Raw genomic sequence first — 20,489 nt, forward strand, 5'->3', positions numbered from 1 at the left:
TTATGTACCAAACTTTATGGTAATTAATTTCCTAACCTATATTTGTTTCAATAAGAATTGGAAAAAAAAACTTGTGAAAAACACAAAGAATAAATGAAAAAGAAAAGGAAAAGTTCTCTGTAAATTACTGCCATCTTTTACCATGTCCCGTTAGAGATTTAAGACCTGTAACAAAGCATCAGCTTAATTGATGTTAATTAAGTTTAAAGATAGATAAATAAGAATTACATTATGCCCAGAAACAAAAAAAAAAAAAAAAAACCCCTAAATTAGTATAAGAAACTATTTCTTCTCGTTCTTAATCTTTGTTAATCATTTAAAATGTTCTTTGGAACTCGATACTTATTTCGAGACCTCGTTTGATAATCATTTTGGTTTTAGAAGAATATTGAAGTAAACGAAAAGAAGAACATGAAGGATCATGGAGAAAACTACTATCATTTTATGTCATTTATTTCACAGCTATGAGAAAAAGTAGAATGAAAATAATGAAACTATTCTTTCCTCTAAACTAAGAGGAAGCTTATTTTCATTTGCTAAACAAAAAGAAGGGCTAATAACTTGATGGAAAGTAATAGAAATATTGAGCTTTTACATACTTGGTGCTGAGTATGACCTTGAATGCTCCTTGGATCCTGGCGGTGTAGTTGAAGCAGTTTGTGGCTGTTTTTGCGAGATCCTAGTATGAGTAGTGGTAGATCTGGCCCTGCAAAACATGGAGGGTTTTCAAGAAATAAACAAAAGACAAAATCGTTATCAAACAGACCGTGAGCTAAAACTTTCGTTAAATGAAATGGCTCACGTTTCTAGCTCTCTAACACTCAAGAAACTTTTGTAAGAAATGAATCTGTAACAGCCTAAGTCAAGTCCGTCCATCGCTAACAGATATTGTCTGTTTTTGCCCATTACGTATCGTTGTTAGTCTCATGATTTTAAAACGCGTTTGCTAAGAAGAGGTCTTCACACTATTATAAGGAATGTTTTGTTCTCCTCTCCAACTGATGTGGGGTCTCACAATCCACCCTCTTGGGGGCTTAGCGTCCTCGCTGGCATACCGCCCGATGTCTGACTTTGATACCATTGTAACAATCCAAGCCCATTGCTAGCAGATATTGTCTGCTTTAGCTTGTTACATATCGTTGTCAACCTCACTATTTTAAAACACATCTTCTATGGAGAGAGTCTAGCCCTACACCAACCAATGTCTCGTACCGTCTGGTGACTGGCTTTGATACCATTTGTAACAGCCCAAACTCACTGCTAACAAATATTGTCCACTTTGGCCCGTTACGTATTGCTGTCAGTCTCACGATTTTCAAACACGTCTGCTAGGGAGGTTTCCACACCATTATAAAGAATGTTTCGTTCTCCTCTCCAACCAAAGTGAGATCTCACACAATCACTCTTAAATCACTCATAATGGTCAAGTTCTTGAAAGACAAAACAACTTACTTTTCCAACTTCTTTACTGGTCTTGTGAGTTGAGTGAGCTTCGGTCTTTCTGTAGTTGCATCATTTTCTGTTTCAACAGAAAGAGCATCATCAGGTATGTCCATTAGACTTTCTTCATAATCTGCATCAGGAAATCCTAATGTTTCAGCACCTTCAATAATATTCTGACCTATGTCTAGTGGCCGAATAACTTCATTATGATTCCTCACATCATCCATCAAATGCTGCGAGTCGCCTTCCGAGCGCACGTCAAACAGCTCCTCCTGTGCTCCTGAGCTCTTTCCACCTGAAGGCTTCTGAGTTGTTGCCACTCCGCCGAACACGTCTTTGTTCATAGAAGTTGTGCTGCGCTTCTCGGTGTTGCTACTGTTGTACACATTGTTCTTGAAGTCTTTGAGAACTTGTAGCCTCTCAATCTCATCATCCCTTTTGCTGATAGTGTCTTTCAGAGATGCCACCTTTAACAGGAATACAGTTTAGAATTTTGTTGTAAATGATTCCAATGTAAATCAAGATGAGGCATGTTCACCTGGGTCATTAGCTCTCTGACATCCCTTCCTTCCTTGCTGCTCCGAGCTGCTCCTAGCTCGATTCCCGAAACTCTCTCCGCAAACTTGAGTGTGCTCAAAGATTCAGAATATGAGTTCACATCAGGATTAAGTTGTATAAACATGACCGTCTTTGCTTCACCACCTGCAGCATAGAATCCAAATTTGTACTTATCTAGAAGTTCTGTTGGCAAAATGAGTATCACATCCATGCAAATGAACAAATTAAACTAATGTTAATACCAAGAGAGCTTTGAAGGACTTGAGTGAGCTTGCTATTTCTATATGGAACATGAGAGCTCTTTTGTGCTAGAGCAAAAATGACATCTCCAAGTGCAGACAATGATTTGTTTATGTGTTGTGCTTCTTTGAGTCTATCTCCTGTAACTTCAGAGCGATCAACCCGCTCACTTCCAGCAAGATCTACCAAATGAAGATTACCATGCAATGAGGAACCACCGTTCAAATCCGCCCCACGAACGTGAATAGTCACAATACTGTAGGTTTGCATGAAAGATAAGAGAGGAATAATATAGTGATGAACATTTGAGAGTATAACAAAACATACTAACCTATGTGACCGACTACTTCTTTCATTCATGGCCGTGGCGCCAACTGCTCTGTTTCTCAGTCCAATGTCCATTAGTTCTATAACATCTGAGGTTGAGTTCACTGGAAGCAAGGTAGCATCAGGTACCGCAAGTCCAAATGGTTGGGAATGAGTCAAAATCCCCAGTGTGTGAGAATTAAGATAAACAAGGGATAAAAGAAGTTGGAATATATCATAAAAAATCAGTGATTCAAGTCAAATACTTTAAGAAAAATGACTTGCAATTTGGTGATAAGAGTACAATGCATAGTTCAAAAGGATATTTCTTCTGGGAAGCATTGCTTGAAAGTAAATCCCTGACTTGTTCATTATAAATTTCAACCATTTGCGCCCCAACTTCATAGGCGATGGCACCACTTCTATTTTGAGAGATCTCGAAAAGGTCGTTGAGCGCACGATAGTTAACTCCCCAGTTCTCCTTAGTAGCATTATTAGGACCGGTCTTAAAGGAAACAATGTGACATATCTCATCAGCGAGAGCTCAAAAGAAACTGTCCGTATCATTGAAACATGTAAAGGAAGCATACCATTGTATATGTCTTTCCGGAGCCAGTTTGGCCATAGGCGAATATGCATACATTATATCCATCAAGTACAGATCGTATCAAAGGTTGGATATCAGAAAAGACCTCGCCTGCATTTAATGAAGACAAAACAACAATGAATAACTGCAAAGATGCTTGAAAGCTATCAAGACATATGTAACAGCCGAAACCCATTACTAGCAGATATTGTCCTCTTTGGGGAAGCCTAGAAGGGAAAGTCCAAAGAGGACAATATCTGCTGGCTGTCGGCTTGGGCTGTTACAACATCCTACATATACAAGACTACACGATAAAATGAAAAGAAAGAGACCTTGAGTTGAAGCTGGGCTGTACACCTTGTTAAACTTAAATAACTTTTGACCTTCTTTCCCAGGCTTGGTGGGGTTTGCTATTACCACTTCTCCATTTTCACCAATATATTCTATGGTCATCCGTTTGTCTTTATGCCCGGTCAAAAACGGCCTTATTCGACAAAAGACTCTGATGTTTCCTGATGGAACGGAAAAGATTAAGTGATACAAAAAGCAAAAAAAAGAAATGGTGGTGGAATTCAATACAAGAGTTCCACCTTTTAAATCCTGTAGCTCATTGAACAATTTTCTATTTTCAACCAGCAATCCATGATAGTTTCCAGCTGCATGTGCTACTGATTTGAGTTTGAGCCCTGGAGAAGGTAGAATTCATCATAAGAACTCATTATTTTAAACATAGTATAGTTCTAAACTTCCTCACAATCATCACTACCTAATTGGTTGACATCGTTCGAGTAGTCCAGCTTCACTCTCAAAACCTCTTCTTTAACAGACTCTGAGGAGCATCTAACCTCCTAAAAGTGGTTCATAAAACATTTTCATTAGTCATAATATCTCTCAAAAGAACTAAAATATGAAAAGTTTATTCCATCACACCTGCAGTAGATTGCATTGAAATTCTACCATACGCCTGTAGCTGTTTGCTTTTGCATTCCATTTATTTTGCTTTGATTCAATACTTGCTGTAAGTTTTTGCACTTCGTTACTTGAATCTTCCAAGAGATCTTCAAGTTCTTTAATCCTTTCCTCAAACATTGATTGAGCAGATTTTCCTTCTGTTTCCACTTGCAAGCAACGCAATTCATACGTCTTTGTAGCTGTTTCCAATGCTTGCTTTAGCATTGCTATCTCTGCTTTACATTCATCTCTTTCTTTAATCAACTTAGTCACATCCTCATCTTTTTCCGTTTCTAATTGCAAGCAACGCAATTCAAACATCTTTTTAGCTGTTTCCAATTCTTGCTCCAATGTTATGATCTTTACTTTGCTTTCATCTCCTTCTTTAATCAATTTAGTCATACCCACATCATTTTCTGCTTCCACTTGTAAGCGATGCAATTCATAAGTGTTCTTAGCCTTTTCCAACTCTTGCGTCAAGTTCATAATCTCTGCTTTACTGTCATCTCTTTCTTCAATTAACCTACTCACATCCTCCCCTTTTTCTGCTTCCACTTGCAAGCGGTGCAATTCATAAGTGTTCTTAGCTTTTTCCAATTCTTTCTTCAACATTGTGATTTCGGTTTTGCTTTCATCTCTCTCTTTAATCAACTTACTCACATCCTCCCCTTTTTCTGTTTCCACTTGCAAGCAATGCAATTCATACATTTCTTTAGTTCTTTCCAAATCTTGTTTCAACTTTGTGATTTTTTCTCTACCTTCATCTCTTTCTTTAATCACTCTAGCCATATCCTCATCTGTTTCCGTTTTTACTTGCAAAGAACGTAATTCATTTGTTTTCTTAGCTATTTCCAATTCTTGATTCAACATCATGATCCCTACTTTGCTCTCGTCTCTTTCTTCAATCAACCTACTCATATCCTCACCATTTTCCATTTCCACTTGCAAGCAACGCAATTCATATGTTTTCTTAGTTGTTTCCATCTCTTGCTTCAAGAGTATGATCTCTGCTTTGAATTCATCTCTTTCTTTAATCAACCTAGTCATGTCCTCATTGGAAAAAGTCTTCTTTTCTTCTGTTTTTGTCTTCTCAAATTGCTGCAATTTCAAAAGCTTTCTGCTAGTGAGTGTTTCCTCAAGTACAAAACGCTCATAAAAGAATCTGGTATGTTGTTTAAGTAGGAATGCACGCAATACTTAGCAGCAAAAGCCAGATATAAATAAGAAACTATGTATTTTCAATATGGTCAAGAGGCAAACTTTTGTTTGTTAAAGTTAGCTAGGAACACGCTAAAGAAAAATAAAACACCAGGAGACGATGTGAAAATTATGATATTACCTGATTTTCTTCATTAATGTTTGATGCAAGTGCCTCGAGCACTCTTATTCGAGACTGGAATTTCTCTTCACGAGCCTTGAAAAGATTGTTTTGCTGGATAAAGAGAATCATGACATAGAATTTCAAAGCATAATTCAAATGGAAAAACAATCACTTAAAATTAGTTACGACATTACAGTTCGAAGATGTTCCGCTTGAGTAGAAATACGGCGCTCGATTTCTTGAACGACTTTTCTTAACAGGCATGCCACACGCTATCCAAAAAACAAAAGTAATGTTGGGAGTGAGTATTTAAGAAAAAAAACTATGACCAACAAATATGCAAACAGCTAAGTTCTTACGCATACAATACAATTTATATCATAAAGTAATTACATGGCCATACATGAGGAAGTTCACCATTCTTTTTCTCCACACTTTCATCAAGAATTCCATTCACCACACTCAAAAGTGACTGCGTTGGAGCATTCTGCATTAAGAGATGCTGAAGTGCATCAAAGTTAAATAAACAATATATGTCACTGAAAGACTATACACAAACTGAATCATATATGAAGCTTATTAGACAAAAAACAAGGGGTGGGAGGTGGAGGGATCAGAAGAACTCACGTCTAGACTATTTGATTTCATCATTTCTGAAATTTTTGCAGCCGGAAGATCAGCATAACGACCTTGCTTTAATTGAAACACTTCGTGAAACTTATGGCCAACTTGATGATTTGATCCACCGAATGGATCTGTTGTTTAAAAAAAATTGTTTATTAGACCAAAGTGCCTGTACTTTTGAATTTCAAGGTTTCCAAATGATAAACAAATAAAATCCATGTTGAGCTGAATTCTTCGTTTGGAGGCCAACAGAAATCTTCTACATTTATATAGTTGATGTTTGTCAAAATCAAACCTGACATAACAGGACTACTCAGTGTGCGATGAAATTTCGACTCAGATAAGACTTTCCTCCTTTCTTCTCCAGACATGGGAGAAAATGGCTCATGTAAGGATGCGTCAACACGATTGTTTTCCGACTTAGTAGGTGAGGTACATGCCAAAGGTCTATCTCTATCTCCCAGGTTGTTAGTCCATGCTCTAATTGACCATAAACAATTGTAAAGAGAGTCCATAGATCCCTGAAATTTAATAACACCTAAGAATGAGAGTGAGAACAAGAAGATATATATAGATATATATGAGAGTACTTTCTTAATATGGACACATTACATCTTCAATGTCGGCATTGTCAAGCTTCAGTATCCCCATGTCGGCTACAGCTTCAAGGAACCTCTTGATCTTCTCCGACCGTGAAGCCAAATTATGGATAACATAACCTCCCTAGTGTAAGAAAACTGATACTCATAACAGTGAACAGTATGATATGACAAAAGGACTTGAAAGGAACCAAAACTAGCTGGACAATACCTCTTTTGCAGGACCAGGCTTTTTTAGCTTGTTCAGAATTTGGGACAAGACATTAGCATCCAATAAGCATGCTTTGAGGTCCTCATCAGAAGCATTGATTGGCAAGTTTAGACCAGGGAAAATACTCCTCAACCACCCAGCCAATATCAGTATCTGCTTGGCTGCAGGAGAATGTTGTAAAAGAATTGAATGTTTGCTTTTGGTTTATGAGCAGACATGCAAATGATAATTGTTGGCGAAAACCTCACCGTTCCTGTCTACAGATGGTCTTCCATTAACACCTATATTTGAGATTGTGAGTCCAGCATAATCTCTGTTGTTTTTCTCTGAAGATGAATTCATGGTTGAAAACTGCTGGGCAGTGGCATCAAGCATATAGCTTATCCACTCATTTACAAGAATAATATGCTCCTATAGCAGGAAAGGGAATATTACGACGGTGTAGAAAAATTGCGTCTTCTTCCATTGAACAAAGAGCTAAGAAATGAACCATGAAAAAAAGAAAAGACCATAAACTATATAATGCATATATTTGAGCTCAGCCGAATTGTGATTCTACATCATCTTATCATCAACTGATCAACCTGTTAGAAATTACGAACCTCCACAATGGTATAATATTGTCCACTTTGAGCACAAGCTCTCATGGCTTTAATTTTGGTTCCTCAAAAGAACTCGTATCAATGGAGATTTATTCCTTACTTATAAACTCATGATCATCCCCTTAATTAGCCAACGTGGGACTCCCTCCCAACAATCCTCAACAATCCTTCCCTTGAACAAAGTACACCATAGAGCCTCTCTTAAGGCCTATCGAGCACTCGAACAACCTCCCTTTAATCGAGGCTCGACTCCTTCTCTAGAGACCTCAAACAAAATACACAATTTGTTCTCAACACTTGAGTCACTTTTGACTACACCTCCGACGCTCACAATTTTTTTGTTTGACATTTGAGAATTCTATTGACATAGCTAAGTTAAAGGCATGGCTCTGACTATATAATGCATATAGTTGAGCTTAAACGTAAACTTAATCCAAATGAATTGTGATTCTACATCATCCTACCATCAACCCCACAGCCGAAATGTGGGTGTGACATGTTTGCAAATGACAGAATAGATAAAAAAAAGAAAAAGGCGATACAGCAACACAGCATCATTTCTTTAAGGCAACACATCAAAATTCTTCAATATACACTCCATGTTTTAAACATTACATCACAGATAGAAGTCAGGGATTTGAAGACAGAGCATCGTTTCTGAGTTTTATCAAACACCATAGAACGAAAAGAAATACGAAGTCAGAGATTCTAAGCCATAATATCAAACACTTTTCCAATCTGGTTGAGATTACAGAGACATTCAAACTTCATAAATATCAAACACAAAACCATAACTCAAGCAAGAAGAAAACAAAATCCAAAACAAAACTACGAAACGCTACCTGTTTTCTGAGCCAATGAAGCGGGCAATCGACAATAGAACATGAGAAATCTTCTGGAAACCTCACAGAACGAAACGGATGTAGGACAACGCCAACAGACGATTTCCATGTGCCTTATCTAAGAGAACGAAAACGGCAACCGAATAAAGAAAAAAAAAAAAAGGCGAAAAGGTCAGATTGATGCCATGAACTTTCCTCGAACGTTAACGAGGTCAAGATCGTGTTCGTGAAGAAAAAATGAAATCAAAAGAGAGAGAGAGAGAGAGAGAGAGAGAAGAAGAAGAGAGAGCGTTGATTAAAGAAATAACTCGATATTTGAATGGTGGATGTTTTCTTTGGCGGTTGATCGTCCATGGAAGACGAAGAGGATTGAGAATGTTCCATGAAAGTAGGAGAGTAAGCTCCATTGTTCTCTTTCATGGATGGATTATTGTACATTGGCGCGGGTAGACTACACCTTGCAATATTGCTGTTTTTTAACTGCCTGACTTGTTCTTCTCTGTACACCGTTTATTATATCAAATAAGAACACCATCATAATATTATATCAAATGTTCATGTTTTTCTTGCAACTTTACAATAAATTTATCTCATTTGATCTTTATTTTCTCTTCAACTTTCAATGCATTTTGTTTTTTTGTTTTTTTTTTTTCTAATCAAATATCAATTATTTCATCTAAAAAATTATTTAAATCTACATTTTTACTCGTAGCGGTTAGGTTCGAGCTTAGGTTGACGGGTTATTTCTTATTCTAGTTATATTGTTATGAATTTATTTTTAATTATATAATTTATGTACGTCAATCTTAATATTTGAAATTAAATTATATTATTTTATGAATATTGTACGACCATTTTCTTAATATTTAGTAGAAAAATTGTAAAAATTATAAATATTTAAAATTAAATTATACTATTTTATGAATATTTTACAACCATATTTTCTTATTATTTATTAGAAAATTTGTAAAAATTATAAATATTTAAAATTAAATTATACTATTTTATGAATATTTTACGACCATTTTCTTATTATTTGGTAGAAAAATTGTAAAATTTATAAATATTTAAAATTAAATTATACTATTTTTTTATTATTTAATAGAAAATTTGTAAAAATTATAAAATAATTAAGAAAATATTGAGATTTAAATCATGCATATATGATATTGTTTTATAAGCTGTCATGAATTTTGACGATTTTATTTATTATATTTATATAAAAAAATTTGATGTTCTTCTGACTATTAATTTTTTATTTTTTATTTGGTCAATTTGAACGTTTAATAATATATTTATTAAGTATTAAGGTGTTAATAAAAATTATTATGTTATTAAGTATTATGGTCAATGAATAAGCGTTTGACTTGAAATGAGTATGCATGACCTTTTCTTTTTTAAATAAAAAAATTAATTGTTAAAATTGAGAGATAATTTATTAATGTTAAATTGGTAAATAAAATATTTTAATTCCATCCATAATTATGAAATTCTAACACTATTTTAATTCATTAGGAATTGAATTGGTTATGGGCCAACCTAGACCTTTTCAAATTTTATAAAAATTTAATTCCATTAAATAATACTGAATATCAATAACGGTCTGTATTTGATATTTGATGGCCTGAGTTTTTTTTTAAGAGTGAAGACTATCTTTACAGAGTCATTCCACACATGTTTTAGTTCTTACTGACATGTTTCACTGGAAAATTTATAAGATATCACCAACCTAAAATTGTTTCAAGTAAAACATGCTTAACCATGTAGTTTCTACAGTTGAGCTACCGAAAAAATGGAAAATGAGGGTGCACCTTGATGGTATAGGTAGTGTAACAGCCAAAACCCACCGCTAGTAGATATTGTCTATTTTAACCATTTATATATTGATGTTAGCCTCACGGTTATTAAAACACGTATACTATGGAGAGAGTCTAGTCTACTCCAGCATCGACTAACTTTGATACCAGCCACACTAAATTCCTTAAAAAATGTTGAAAATAAGGTAAAATATATTCTAAAATTTTATAGAAACCCTAGTTTCCCTTCCACTCCCTTCACTGTCATACTAAGTTCGTCTCTCTATCAACTGTGCCAATTTCTTGTCCAACACCTCACATCTTTTCACTCCTTCAACTTTCCCCCCTTTTCCTTATCAATGGCGGAGCGAGGCGGATTTGGACGAGGTTTCGGCGGCAGAGGTCGCGGCGGAGGTGACCGCGGCCGCGGAGGTCGCCGTCGCGCTGGTCGACGTGATGAAGAGGAGAAGTGGGTTCCTGTCACTAAGCTAGGGCGCCTCGTAAAAGAAGGTAAGATCCAGTCCTTGGAGCAGATTTATCTCCATTCTCTCCCCATAAAGGAGCACCAGATCATCGATACCCTCATTGGACTTAGCCTTAAGGACGAGGTTATGAAGATTATGCCAGTCCAGAAGCAGACCCGTGCCGGACAGAGAACTCGTTTCAAGGCTTTCGTCGTTGTCGGCGATGGTAATGGCCATGTGGGTTTGGGAGTGAAGTGTAGTAAAGAAGTTGCCACAGCGATTCGCGGTTCCATTATTTTGGCTAAGTTGTCTGTGATCCCTGTGAGAAGAGGGTATTGGGGTAACAAGATTGGTAAGCCTCACACAGTGCCGTGTAAGGTTACTGGAAAGTGTGGATCCGTCACTGTCCGGATGGTTCCGGCGCCACGAGGTGCTGGGATTGTGGCGGCTCGAGTTCCCAAGAAGGTCTTGCAGTTCGCTGGGATCGAGGACGTGTTTACATCTTCTAGGGGATCGACTAAAACTCTCGGCAACTTTGTTAAGGTTTGGTCTAACTTAAATGGTTACTCTATTCTCATAACTTCAGATTTTGGCTTTGTTCTACTAAAAATACGTTGATTTCGACTTTTGGTGCGCTTCATCATTATGAACACTAATAATTAGATGGCTAAGTTTTGCTGTAGTGTGATGTTTTCGACCTTAAAATTTTGCAGCCTAACTGAAATGTTTCTGTGGGCTTGCATTATTAAGCTACGTTGCATTCTTTGTTACATTTTTGTGTCCTGCATCAAGATGACTCTGCAATTTATGTCTGATATATCTCTTTTTTGTGTCGTCGTTGTGTTGTTAGTCATTGATTAAGGTACTATTCAATCCTTAATCAGTTGATGATGGGTTCTAGATGGGTTGTTTGATTTCAATTTCAGTAGGGGTCGTTTGAAGCTTTTTATGCAGTAATGTTGTCCGATTGTCTGTATGTTGTATCATTGTTGGTTGCTCATAACAGTGGAATTCCACACTACATAAGAGATTGGATCACATTGGTTGGAGAGGGAACTAATCATTCTTATAAAAGTGTGGGAACCTCAACTTGCGAGGCTGACGGCGATACGTAACAGGCCTAAGTGGACAATATCTACTAGCGGTGAGCTTGGGTGGTTATAAATGGCATCAAAGCTAAACACAGGGCAGTGTGCTAGTAAGGACGCTGGACCCTATGGTAGTGGATTGTGAGATCACCATTGGTTGGAGAGGCATTACTTAGAATGGTGTGGAAACCTCTCCTTAACTAACGCGTTTTAAAATTGTGAAGCTGATGGTGATACGTTAGGACGGATTTGTGGCTATTTTCTTGCGGTTAATGGGAGTTTTGTTGTTTATCAAGTGGTATTTGATTTCTTGTGGGTCTTATTTCTACATCTTTATTGGCATTTCAGGCAACCTTTGACTGTCTGCTGAAAACTTACGGCTTCTTAACACCTGAATTTTGGAGGGAAACACGTTTCACAAAATCCCCATTCCAAGAGCACACAGATCTATTGGCGAAACCTACCGTGAAGGCATTGTTGTTGGAAGATCCTGATAAGGTTCCTGCTTAAACTTACTCAATTTCTTCTTTCAATTCTGGGAGTATATCACTGGTTTACTTAAATGAGAAAGGCTCCACACTCTTTGTTCCCTGTTGAGATCTGTTACTTAGAAGGACAACTTTTCGTGTTATGCCTTTTCTTTTTCACCAGATTTGAATTTTTACTGTAATTTATTTACCCTTTTTTAGTTTCATGAATTTCATTTTGTTGCCCATATTCTTTTTTGTAATTGATTAGATTCGTAGATGTTCCTACGAAGAAACAATGATGGTACTTGAACTCGGTTTATCGAGCATGTTGATCCAACCAAACAAGTTGGTAATTCATCCTAAACCATATAGATTGAAATTGATTAATCGATTTGTTTGGATTATTTAGGATCTAGATCTCTTTGACATAGTAGCTTTTGTGCATTTCTTCCTCCAAAAACTATTCATATAGATCATTTTTTGTACATTTAATATATTTACTTGAATAATGTTTATTGTGTTACTTGAGTGCGAGTACTTGTAGCATCCACTTTTATTCCACAATTTTAACGATGTTACAACCCTTGGAAACTCTTATAGTTTATGAAAGATGAGTTAAGCCCCATATTGTGGTTGACTAGTGATGTTTAATCTCGAGCATGAGAATACGTTGAATAGTGATGTTTACGTAAGTTCAAAGAATTGCTACAAAATCATGGATAGCGATATTTTTGCTTCAATCACTGCAAAGTATCATACTTGTCTCATTTGTTAACCAATCTCACTATAACTCTTGGAGAACGCTCAAAACGTACTTTGCAAAAAGACGCCTTCCCGTTCAGGCTCTGTTATGTACAGCGTAGGCCATTTCCCGTTCACGCCTTCCGCAGGCCTCTGATGATAGGTGTTACTAAGAACGATCATGGAGCTCTCTGTGTTAGCTTCGATGGTGAAGAAGGAGCAGAGATGTAATTGGGAATGCAATGAATTGATGGAATCAGAGATGGTAATGGGCTGTGAAGCCGTGAGAGTGCTCTAGTCTTGGCCGCACCCAATATTTCCCCTCCCTTAACGAAGTGTAAATGATAAACAGCAATTGGACACGTGTAAATCATCAAGCTGCGAGTGCTCTAGTCTTGTCCGCATCCAATATTTCCCCTCCCTTAACAAAGTGTAAATCATAAACAGCAATTAGACACGTGTAAATCATCAAGCTGCGAGTGCTCTAGTCTTGGCCGCACCCAATATTTCCCCTCCCTTAACAAAGTGTAAATCATAAATAACAATTCGACACGTGTAAATCATCAAGCCGCGAGTGCTCTAGTCTTGGCCGCACCCAATATTTCCCCCTCCCTTAACAACGAAGTCATCCGTTTGATTTTCCGTCTTTAGTACCCTTCAGAAATCTTGAAGAAGCTTTACCAAGCTCTCTCCAATGGCGGCTCTGGGGCATCTGCCTGAAGAAGTGATGATCGAGATTCTCTCCAGGCTTCCGCTGGAGTCTCTGCTTCGATTCAAGACCGTTCGAAAATCCTGGTATGCTCTAATCAACGACCCTAAATTCGCAACCAAATGTTTCTGCAATTCTCTTCATCAGCAGAAACACATTCTTCTCAAGCGTCTTGTTACGAAGAACTCTGGCAATCAGGAAAATGTCTTCTCCTTCCTCAAATTTCCCCTTCCCTTCGATGGATCTGTGCCGGTTTACGATCTCGATTTGCCATTCGAAGAGGATTTTCGATATTTCGAAATCCGTGGCCATTCTCACGGTTTACTCTGCCTCACTGATCTTCGTAAGGACATTTTCCTCTGCAATCCAGCCACCAGAGAGTTTCAAAAACTACCGCGGTCGATTCTCCTCACTGAACCCCTGGATGAGTTCATCCGGATCACTTCGTTCACTAATGCAGTCGGATTCGGATACGATTCGAAATCTAGGGATTTCAAAGTGGTTAGGGTTGTGGATTTTGTGGAACTACCTTGTTATTTTCACCCTTCTAGAGTGGAAGTTTATGATTTGAGTAAAGATAGATGGAGAGAAATTCAGACCTCTGATAGATGGAGTGGAATTCAGAGCCCTATTTGTGGCAAAGTATTCTTGACGCCTTGCTTTGAGATGTATCACGAAGGAACATATTATTGGTGGGCAAATGCAAAGGTAGAAGGAAGGGCAGAAATTATACGGTCATTTGACATGAGCGAGGAAGTTTTCAGGCCAATTCCAGTGCCAAAGAGTCTCAAGGGGAAGCGCGAAGCGTATAGAAGTATGGGGGTTTTGAATGGATCGATTGTTCTATTTCATTATCCATGGAGTGAGAATGGAAGAGAGTTCGACATATGGGGGATGGAGAATGATGAATGTGGTGGGGTTTCATGGTCAAAGCTGCTCACAATTGGGCCCCTTTATGGAATCGAGAAGCCATTGGTGTTTGTGGGTTCTCATGAACTCTTAATGGAAGCTAATGGAGGGCCGGTGATTTTGTACAATACTCGAACCCAACAGTTCAAAAAACTTCCTATAAAAGGGCACGAAAGGTTCCATGCTACTGTTTTTGTTGAAAGTTTAGTGTCTGTGAAAGGAGGAAATAACTTGACATATGAATTTTGAATCCATGCTTTTGCTTTTACGCATAATCATCTACATTTGAATCCATGCTTTAGGTTTTGCACTTCCTTGTACATCCTTGTCTCTAGGGTGATTGATAGTAACAAGTTAGACTGCTATGGGTTTAGATAAGCGATATCTTACACTCATCTTTTCTTTCTTGTTCACTGATTGGAAAGATGGGTACTCTTATATGCATTATTGTACTGTGATTTCTTGTTGACTGATTGGAAAGACGGGTACTCTTATATGCATTATTTATGCATTTATGCATTATTGTATTGTGATGTTGAATTTTAAGTAGTCTCAAAACTTCAATATCTCATATAAATTTAAATTGAGAAACTGTGAAACTTATTTCAATTATAGATAAAGATAGCGAATATAGTTGATAAAGGTGACACTATCCTTGTCGATGCACGTAACAAGTTAGACTGCTACTGCTATAGGTTTTAGATAAGCAATATCGAGTTACATACTTTCTTTCTTGTTGACTGATTGGAAAACTGCTACTACTATGAGTTTTAGATAAGCAATATAGAGTTACATCCATCCTTTCTTGTTGACTGATTGGAAAGACGGGTAGTCGGGTAGTCTCATAGGCATTATTGTACTGTGATGTTGCTTTAATATAGGTAGTTTTAATATAGGTAGTCTCAAAGCTTTAATATCTCATATAAATTGAGAAATTGTGAACGATAGGGTCTCAATTATAGATAGATAGCAAATATTACAAGATTGTTGTTGATAAAGGTGACACCATCCTTGTCGATGCACCTAACAATCTCTGTCAATAGGACAAGATTTTTATTTATCCTTGTCGATGCACGTAACAATCTCTGTCAATAGGATTTGGGCGTTCGATGCTATTTTACAATGAAGAACAATATTTTTGAGCAAATCCATATATATTTGAGTAAAGTTGGATTAATTGTCTTGATATCGATTGAATATATATGGATTTTCAATTTAGAGTACGATTAACTATTCATGTGTTAAAATATAAAAAACCCAAACCCATTCTTTCACTTATTTTTTTGGATTTAATTTTTAATATCATATCTGGAGGATAAATTTAAAATTAGTAGTTAGACATTAATATTTAATATCTAATAAATATAGGGCAGGATGTTTGTTGAAAAATGAAATAATTAGTTGGTGAAAAAAATACCATAAAAAAAAATCAAAAGGTATAAAAGTTGCAATTTTAATCATGTGCCACGTGTATATATAAATATGCTAACCAACTAATTCAACCATATTATAATAATGCTTAGCTTTAAAATATATTTCCATTTTTTTAACGGTATCGATTGAATTTTTAGAAAACTGAAAAAATTCGGTTTAGTATGTGAGTTGAAAATGGTATTGTGAATTTTTTAATTTTATAAAATTTTAGTTATCAATATAACATGTAGGGTGAATTTTTTAAAAATAATAATAAAAAAAACTCACTACCTAACCAAAAAATAAAGAGTTGGGTTAGGTTAGATTGTGAACTTTATTAGGTTTGCTGGATGAAAGTCTCACATCAGCTAATTTAGGGAATGATCGTTTATAATTGGGAAGCCCAAAGCAAAGTCATGTGCTCAAAGGGGACAATATCATACAATTATGGAAAGTCGTGTTCATTTAACATGATGTCAGAGTCATGTCCTAAACTTAGTCATGTAAATAGAATTCTCAAATGTCGAACAAAGGACTCCAAAAGAAAAAGGAGTTGAGCATCGATTAAGGGGAGGTGTTAGGATGAAAACCATGACTTAAACTTAGATATGTAAATAGAATCCTCAAATGTCGAACAAAGGACTCCAAAGGTGTTGGATGAAAGTCCTACATCGGCTAATTTAGAAAATGATCATGGATTGATCTTCGGGGAAGCCCGAAGCCATGAGAGCAATAAAAATAGACAATATCATACTATTATAGAGAGTCGTGTTCATTTAACACGGTTTGATAGGTTCGATTAGGTTAGGAGGATCAAACGGTAAATTTGAATATTATAAGGACGAAAGTGAAAATAAAAGATTTAAGAAGAGTGGAGTTGAGTATGAGGGAGTGAGAGTCCCTTCCCACCAAACTTGAACGCAGAGTTGTTAGAATCGAAGCTGAAGAAATCCGCAACATGCTTGTCGGCAACCACTGCTTTCAGAGTACAACGCACAGAGAATTTGAATTTCCATTGCAGACTCTCCTCTGCTCTGCAACAATCACAATCCCACACCAACACGTTCTTCCAAGAAGAAGAAGAAGAAGAAGAAACCCCATTTTTTCGCGGGATCTCCACGGAAGCCATTGGAGACCCTTCTGATAATCCTGGAACAACAGTGTACTGTGTGGCTGTGTTCTTGATTTCTCGGATCCAATGTTGGTTCAGGAGCGTTCAACGCCTGAATCCCCCAAAACCCAGATCAGAACTCTGCCGACTCTCCACTCGTATCGTTTCTCCAAGTGTAAAAGCCTTGATTTCTCCACATGGCTATCTGAAAATCTCTATAAGGTAGTCACGATTTTACTCCTGATTGTCACCGTTGCCGCCCTCTTTTTCCTCCGTAACGTCGGGGATACCGCCGCCCTTCTCTGCTTCCAATCGCAGACGGCGGCGTTGGAGAAGATTCAATTCCCTAAAATCGATTGGAATTCGATCGCGTCGATCCCAGCTAAGTCTTCTCTGTATCCGGAATTTCGCTCCGAGCAATGGATCGTCGTCTCGGTGTCTAAATATCCCAGTGATTCACTACGGAAGCTTGTGAAAATGAAGGGTTGGCAGGTGTTGGCGATCGGAAATTCTCTGACGCCGTCGGATTGGGCTCTTAAAGGTGCGATTTATCTCTCCTTAGAAGAACAGTCTAATTTAGGGTTTCGTGTGGTCGAATTTCTTCCGTATGATTCTTTCGTGAGGAAAACTGTTGGGTATCTCTTCGCAATTCAACATGGCGCGAAGAAGATCTTCGATGTGGATGATCGAGGGGAGGTGATTGATGGAGATCTAGGCAAACATTTCGATATAGAATTGGTGGGAGAGGGAGCGAGGCAGGAGATCATATTACAGTATAGCCATGAAAATCCCAATAGAACTGTTGTTAATCCCTATATTCATTTTGGGCAAAGATCAGTGTGGCCTAGGGGCTTGCCACTGGAAAATGTTGGTGAAATTGCTCATGAAGAATTTTACACTGAAATTTTTGGGGGAAAGCAGTTCATTCAACAGGGAATTTCCAATGGCCTTCCTGATGTTGATTCGGTATTTTACTTCACTAGAAAATCTGGATTGGAAGCTTTTGATATTAGATTCGATGAACGTGCTCCAAAACTGGCATTGCCTCAGGGTATGATGGTTCCTATCAACTCCTTCAATACACTTTATCATACCTCAGCCTTCTGGGCTTTAATGCTTCCTGTTTCCATTAGCACAATGGCTTCTGATATCTTGAGAGGATATTGGGGTCAGAGGCTCTTGTGGGAAATTGGTGGTTATGTTGTAGTGTATCCACCAACCGTTCACCGATACGACAAGATTGAAGCATACCCGTTTTCGGAAGAAAGAGATTTACATGTGAACGTGGGTCGTTTGGTCAAGTTTTTGAATTCATGGAGATCGAGTAAGCATAGGCTGTTTGAGAAGATTTTGGAGTTGAGCTTTGTAATGGCAGAGGAAGGGTTTTGGACTGAGAAGGATGTGAAGTTTACAGCAGCTTGGCTACAAGATTTAATCGCTGTTGGGTACCAGCAGCCAAGGCTAATGTCTCTGGAGTTGGATCGTCCACGAGCGACTATTGGTGATGGGGATCGGAAGGAGTTTATTCCACAGAAATTACCATCCATACACCTAGGTGTTGAGGAAACTGGGACAGTGACTAATGAGATAGGGAACTTGATAAGATGGAGAAAGTTCTTTGGAAATGTTGTGCTGATCTTGTTTTGTAAGGGCCCTGTTGAACGAACCGCCCTGGAATGGAGGTTGCTATATGGGAGGATATTCAAGACGGTCATAATTCTTTCAGAGACCAAGAATTCAGATCTTGTAGTGGAAGAAGGCAGATTGGACCATGCATACAAGTAAGTCACTTTTTCAAGAACATGATTAACAAGTTTGTGTGAGTTTTTGATGCCTATGTAAATAGTAATTTGGTAGATAGACAAGATTTTGAGTTCTCTTCTCTGTGTATTGTTTTCTGCCTAGAATGAAAATGATTAGTGTTCGACGAAAATGGTAACATGGGAAGTTCACCATATCTTAGCTCGGCCTTCCGAGTTTAGAAAGAGGCTTATAGTTTGCGTTCGATTTTGGGATGACCAAAGAATTGCTCTTAGTTCATTGAAAAAGTGGCCGAAAGCTTTGTTTTACCTGGTTATGTCATTCGGTATCACGATTAGAGCTGTCTGAGATCACATGTTCTTCTAACTATGTTGTTAAACATGTCTTTTTTAGGTACCTTCCCAAAGTTTTCGACACGTATAGTGGCGCAGAAGGGTTTTTATTCCTGCAAGACGATACGATTCTTAACTACTGGAATCTGCTACAGGCGGACAAATCGAAACTGTGGATAACAGACAAGGTACCATTTGAGCTAGTTTCAGCTGAATTTTTGTGTTTTAGCCTGTGGTTCTTTAGTTGCATTTGGTGGTCAATTAGTAGAAAATTTTAGGAGGAAATATCTTAACACACAAAACAATGTTTTAACTGCTTGAGTGCTTGTTGATCCTTGTGGGAATTGGCTGACTACAAATCTGAAACTTTTTATAAAGCTTGATCTCTAGAATCTCATTATGTTAATGAAATCAGGTGCCAAAATCTTGGACTACTGTGTCAGCTGAAACCTCTGATTGGTTTAAGAAACAATCAAGCATGGTAAAGAAGATAGTTAGCATGATGCCAGTTCATTTCCAAGTGAGTCATAAGCAGTCAGTAGAGAGTGAGAATAGTGTCACGATATGCAGTTCCGAGGTCTTTTACGTTCCTCGGCACTTCGTAGCAGACTTTCTTGACCTTCATGGTTTAGTGGGTGATTTAGAAATCCATCACAAGGTTGCAATCCCCTTATTCTTTACAGCTATGGATTCGGTTCAGAACTTCGATCCAGTACTGAATACAATGAGCTACAGAGAGAAACCAGCAGCCACAAATTCATCAACTATTTACTCTGTTCATGTGCCTGCTGTTCATCCGTGGAATGTATCAAATGAACAGGATTTCATTAAGTTGGTGAGAATCATGGCAGAAGGTGACCCACTTCTAGCAGAGTTAGTTTGAGGGGTAGACGTTGATACCATGGGAGTTGGGGGAAACCATGCATACCAAGCAAACTGTTATACCAAACTGATAATTTTTGTTCTCTTTTTGGTTCAGAGTGAAGGAAAATACATATCATTTGCTTCCCCTTCCCCAACACTTTTTGTAGAGTTTTGTGTGTTCTTGGAAGCAAGAAATTGTATTCAACCACCCCTTGATAGGTCTGTTCTGTAATGTTTTCATTCTTTGCTTCTTCATTTTCATTTTTTTAAACAAAAATGAATAAAATAATTTCCTGTTTCCTTCTTCCTCCTCCTCCTTTAGCTTTTTTTCCTTTCGAATATGTCAAAAATCTATACGACACAAATAAAAAAAATGTAAATTTTTTTTTTTAACTTACGACCTATAAGACATGAAAGTGCACGAATCTAATGATAAATTCAAGTTTTAACGAAATCGAAAAAATAATATATATATAATAAAAATTCAAGACGTATTAAATACATGAGAATAATACACTAAAACAATTGCAGTAAATTCTACGTATCAT

At 37.4% G+C, this 20,489-nt stretch overlaps 4 protein-coding genes across 4 annotated transcripts; 3 read left to right on the forward strand and 1 right to left on the reverse strand.

Annotated features, from left to right (window-relative positions):
* Positions 1 to 219: 219 nt before the first annotated feature.
* Positions 220 to 8,527, reverse strand: LOC111791535 (kinesin-like protein KIN-14P). Its single transcript, XM_087121971.1, has 20 exons — positions 8,284 to 8,527; positions 7,088 to 7,250; positions 6,840 to 7,000; positions 6,642 to 6,752; positions 6,325 to 6,550; positions 6,033 to 6,160; positions 5,809 to 5,892; positions 5,600 to 5,677; positions 5,424 to 5,516; positions 4,064 to 5,182; positions 3,900 to 3,981; positions 3,724 to 3,819; positions 3,466 to 3,645; positions 3,138 to 3,244; positions 2,947 to 3,052; positions 2,573 to 2,735; positions 2,244 to 2,497; positions 1,982 to 2,145; positions 1,453 to 1,910; positions 220 to 706 (listed from the first exon to the last, which is right to left on the reverse strand). Exons 2-20 carry the CDS (start codon positions 7,212 to 7,214, stop codon positions 592 to 594), a joined length of 3,852 nt encoding a protein of 1,283 aa, XP_086978097.1. The 5' UTR covers positions 7,215 to 7,250; positions 8,284 to 8,527; the 3' UTR covers positions 220 to 591.
* Positions 8,528 to 10,321: 1,794 nt separating this feature from the next.
* LOC111786603 (small ribosomal subunit protein uS5x) lies at positions 10,322 to 12,516 on the forward strand. Its single transcript, XM_023666839.2, has 2 exons — positions 10,322 to 11,086; positions 11,980 to 12,516. The coding sequence occupies exons 1-2, from the start codon at positions 10,439 to 10,441 to the stop codon at positions 12,139 to 12,141; spliced, it is 810 nt and encodes a 269-aa protein (XP_023522607.2). The 5' UTR covers positions 10,322 to 10,438; the 3' UTR covers positions 12,142 to 12,516.
* Positions 12,517 to 13,455: 939 nt separating this feature from the next.
* Positions 13,456 to 14,958, forward strand: LOC111791830 (F-box/kelch-repeat protein At3g23880-like). Its single transcript, XM_023673314.2, has one exon. The coding sequence runs from the start codon at positions 13,537 to 13,539 to the stop codon at positions 14,707 to 14,709; it is 1,173 nt and encodes a 390-aa protein (XP_023529082.2). The 5' UTR covers positions 13,456 to 13,536; the 3' UTR covers positions 14,710 to 14,958.
* Positions 14,959 to 16,735: 1,777 nt separating this feature from the next.
* Positions 16,736 to 20,248, forward strand: LOC111790162 (putative glycosyltransferase STELLO2). Its single transcript, XM_023671000.2, has 3 exons — positions 16,736 to 18,765; positions 19,139 to 19,265; positions 19,493 to 20,248. The coding sequence occupies exons 1-3, from the start codon at positions 17,072 to 17,074 to the stop codon at positions 19,958 to 19,960; spliced, it is 2,289 nt and encodes a 762-aa protein (XP_023526768.2). The 5' UTR covers positions 16,736 to 17,071; the 3' UTR covers positions 19,961 to 20,248.
* Positions 20,249 to 20,489: the final 241 nt, after the last annotated feature.

This window comes from Cucurbita pepo, chromosome 3 (assembly GCF_057944985.1).
Source record: "Cucurbita pepo subsp. pepo isolate OVF chromosome 3, ASM5794498v1, whole genome shotgun sequence".
In the NCBI taxonomy this organism is placed as follows: domain Eukaryota; kingdom Viridiplantae; phylum Streptophyta; class Magnoliopsida; order Cucurbitales; family Cucurbitaceae; genus Cucurbita; species Cucurbita pepo.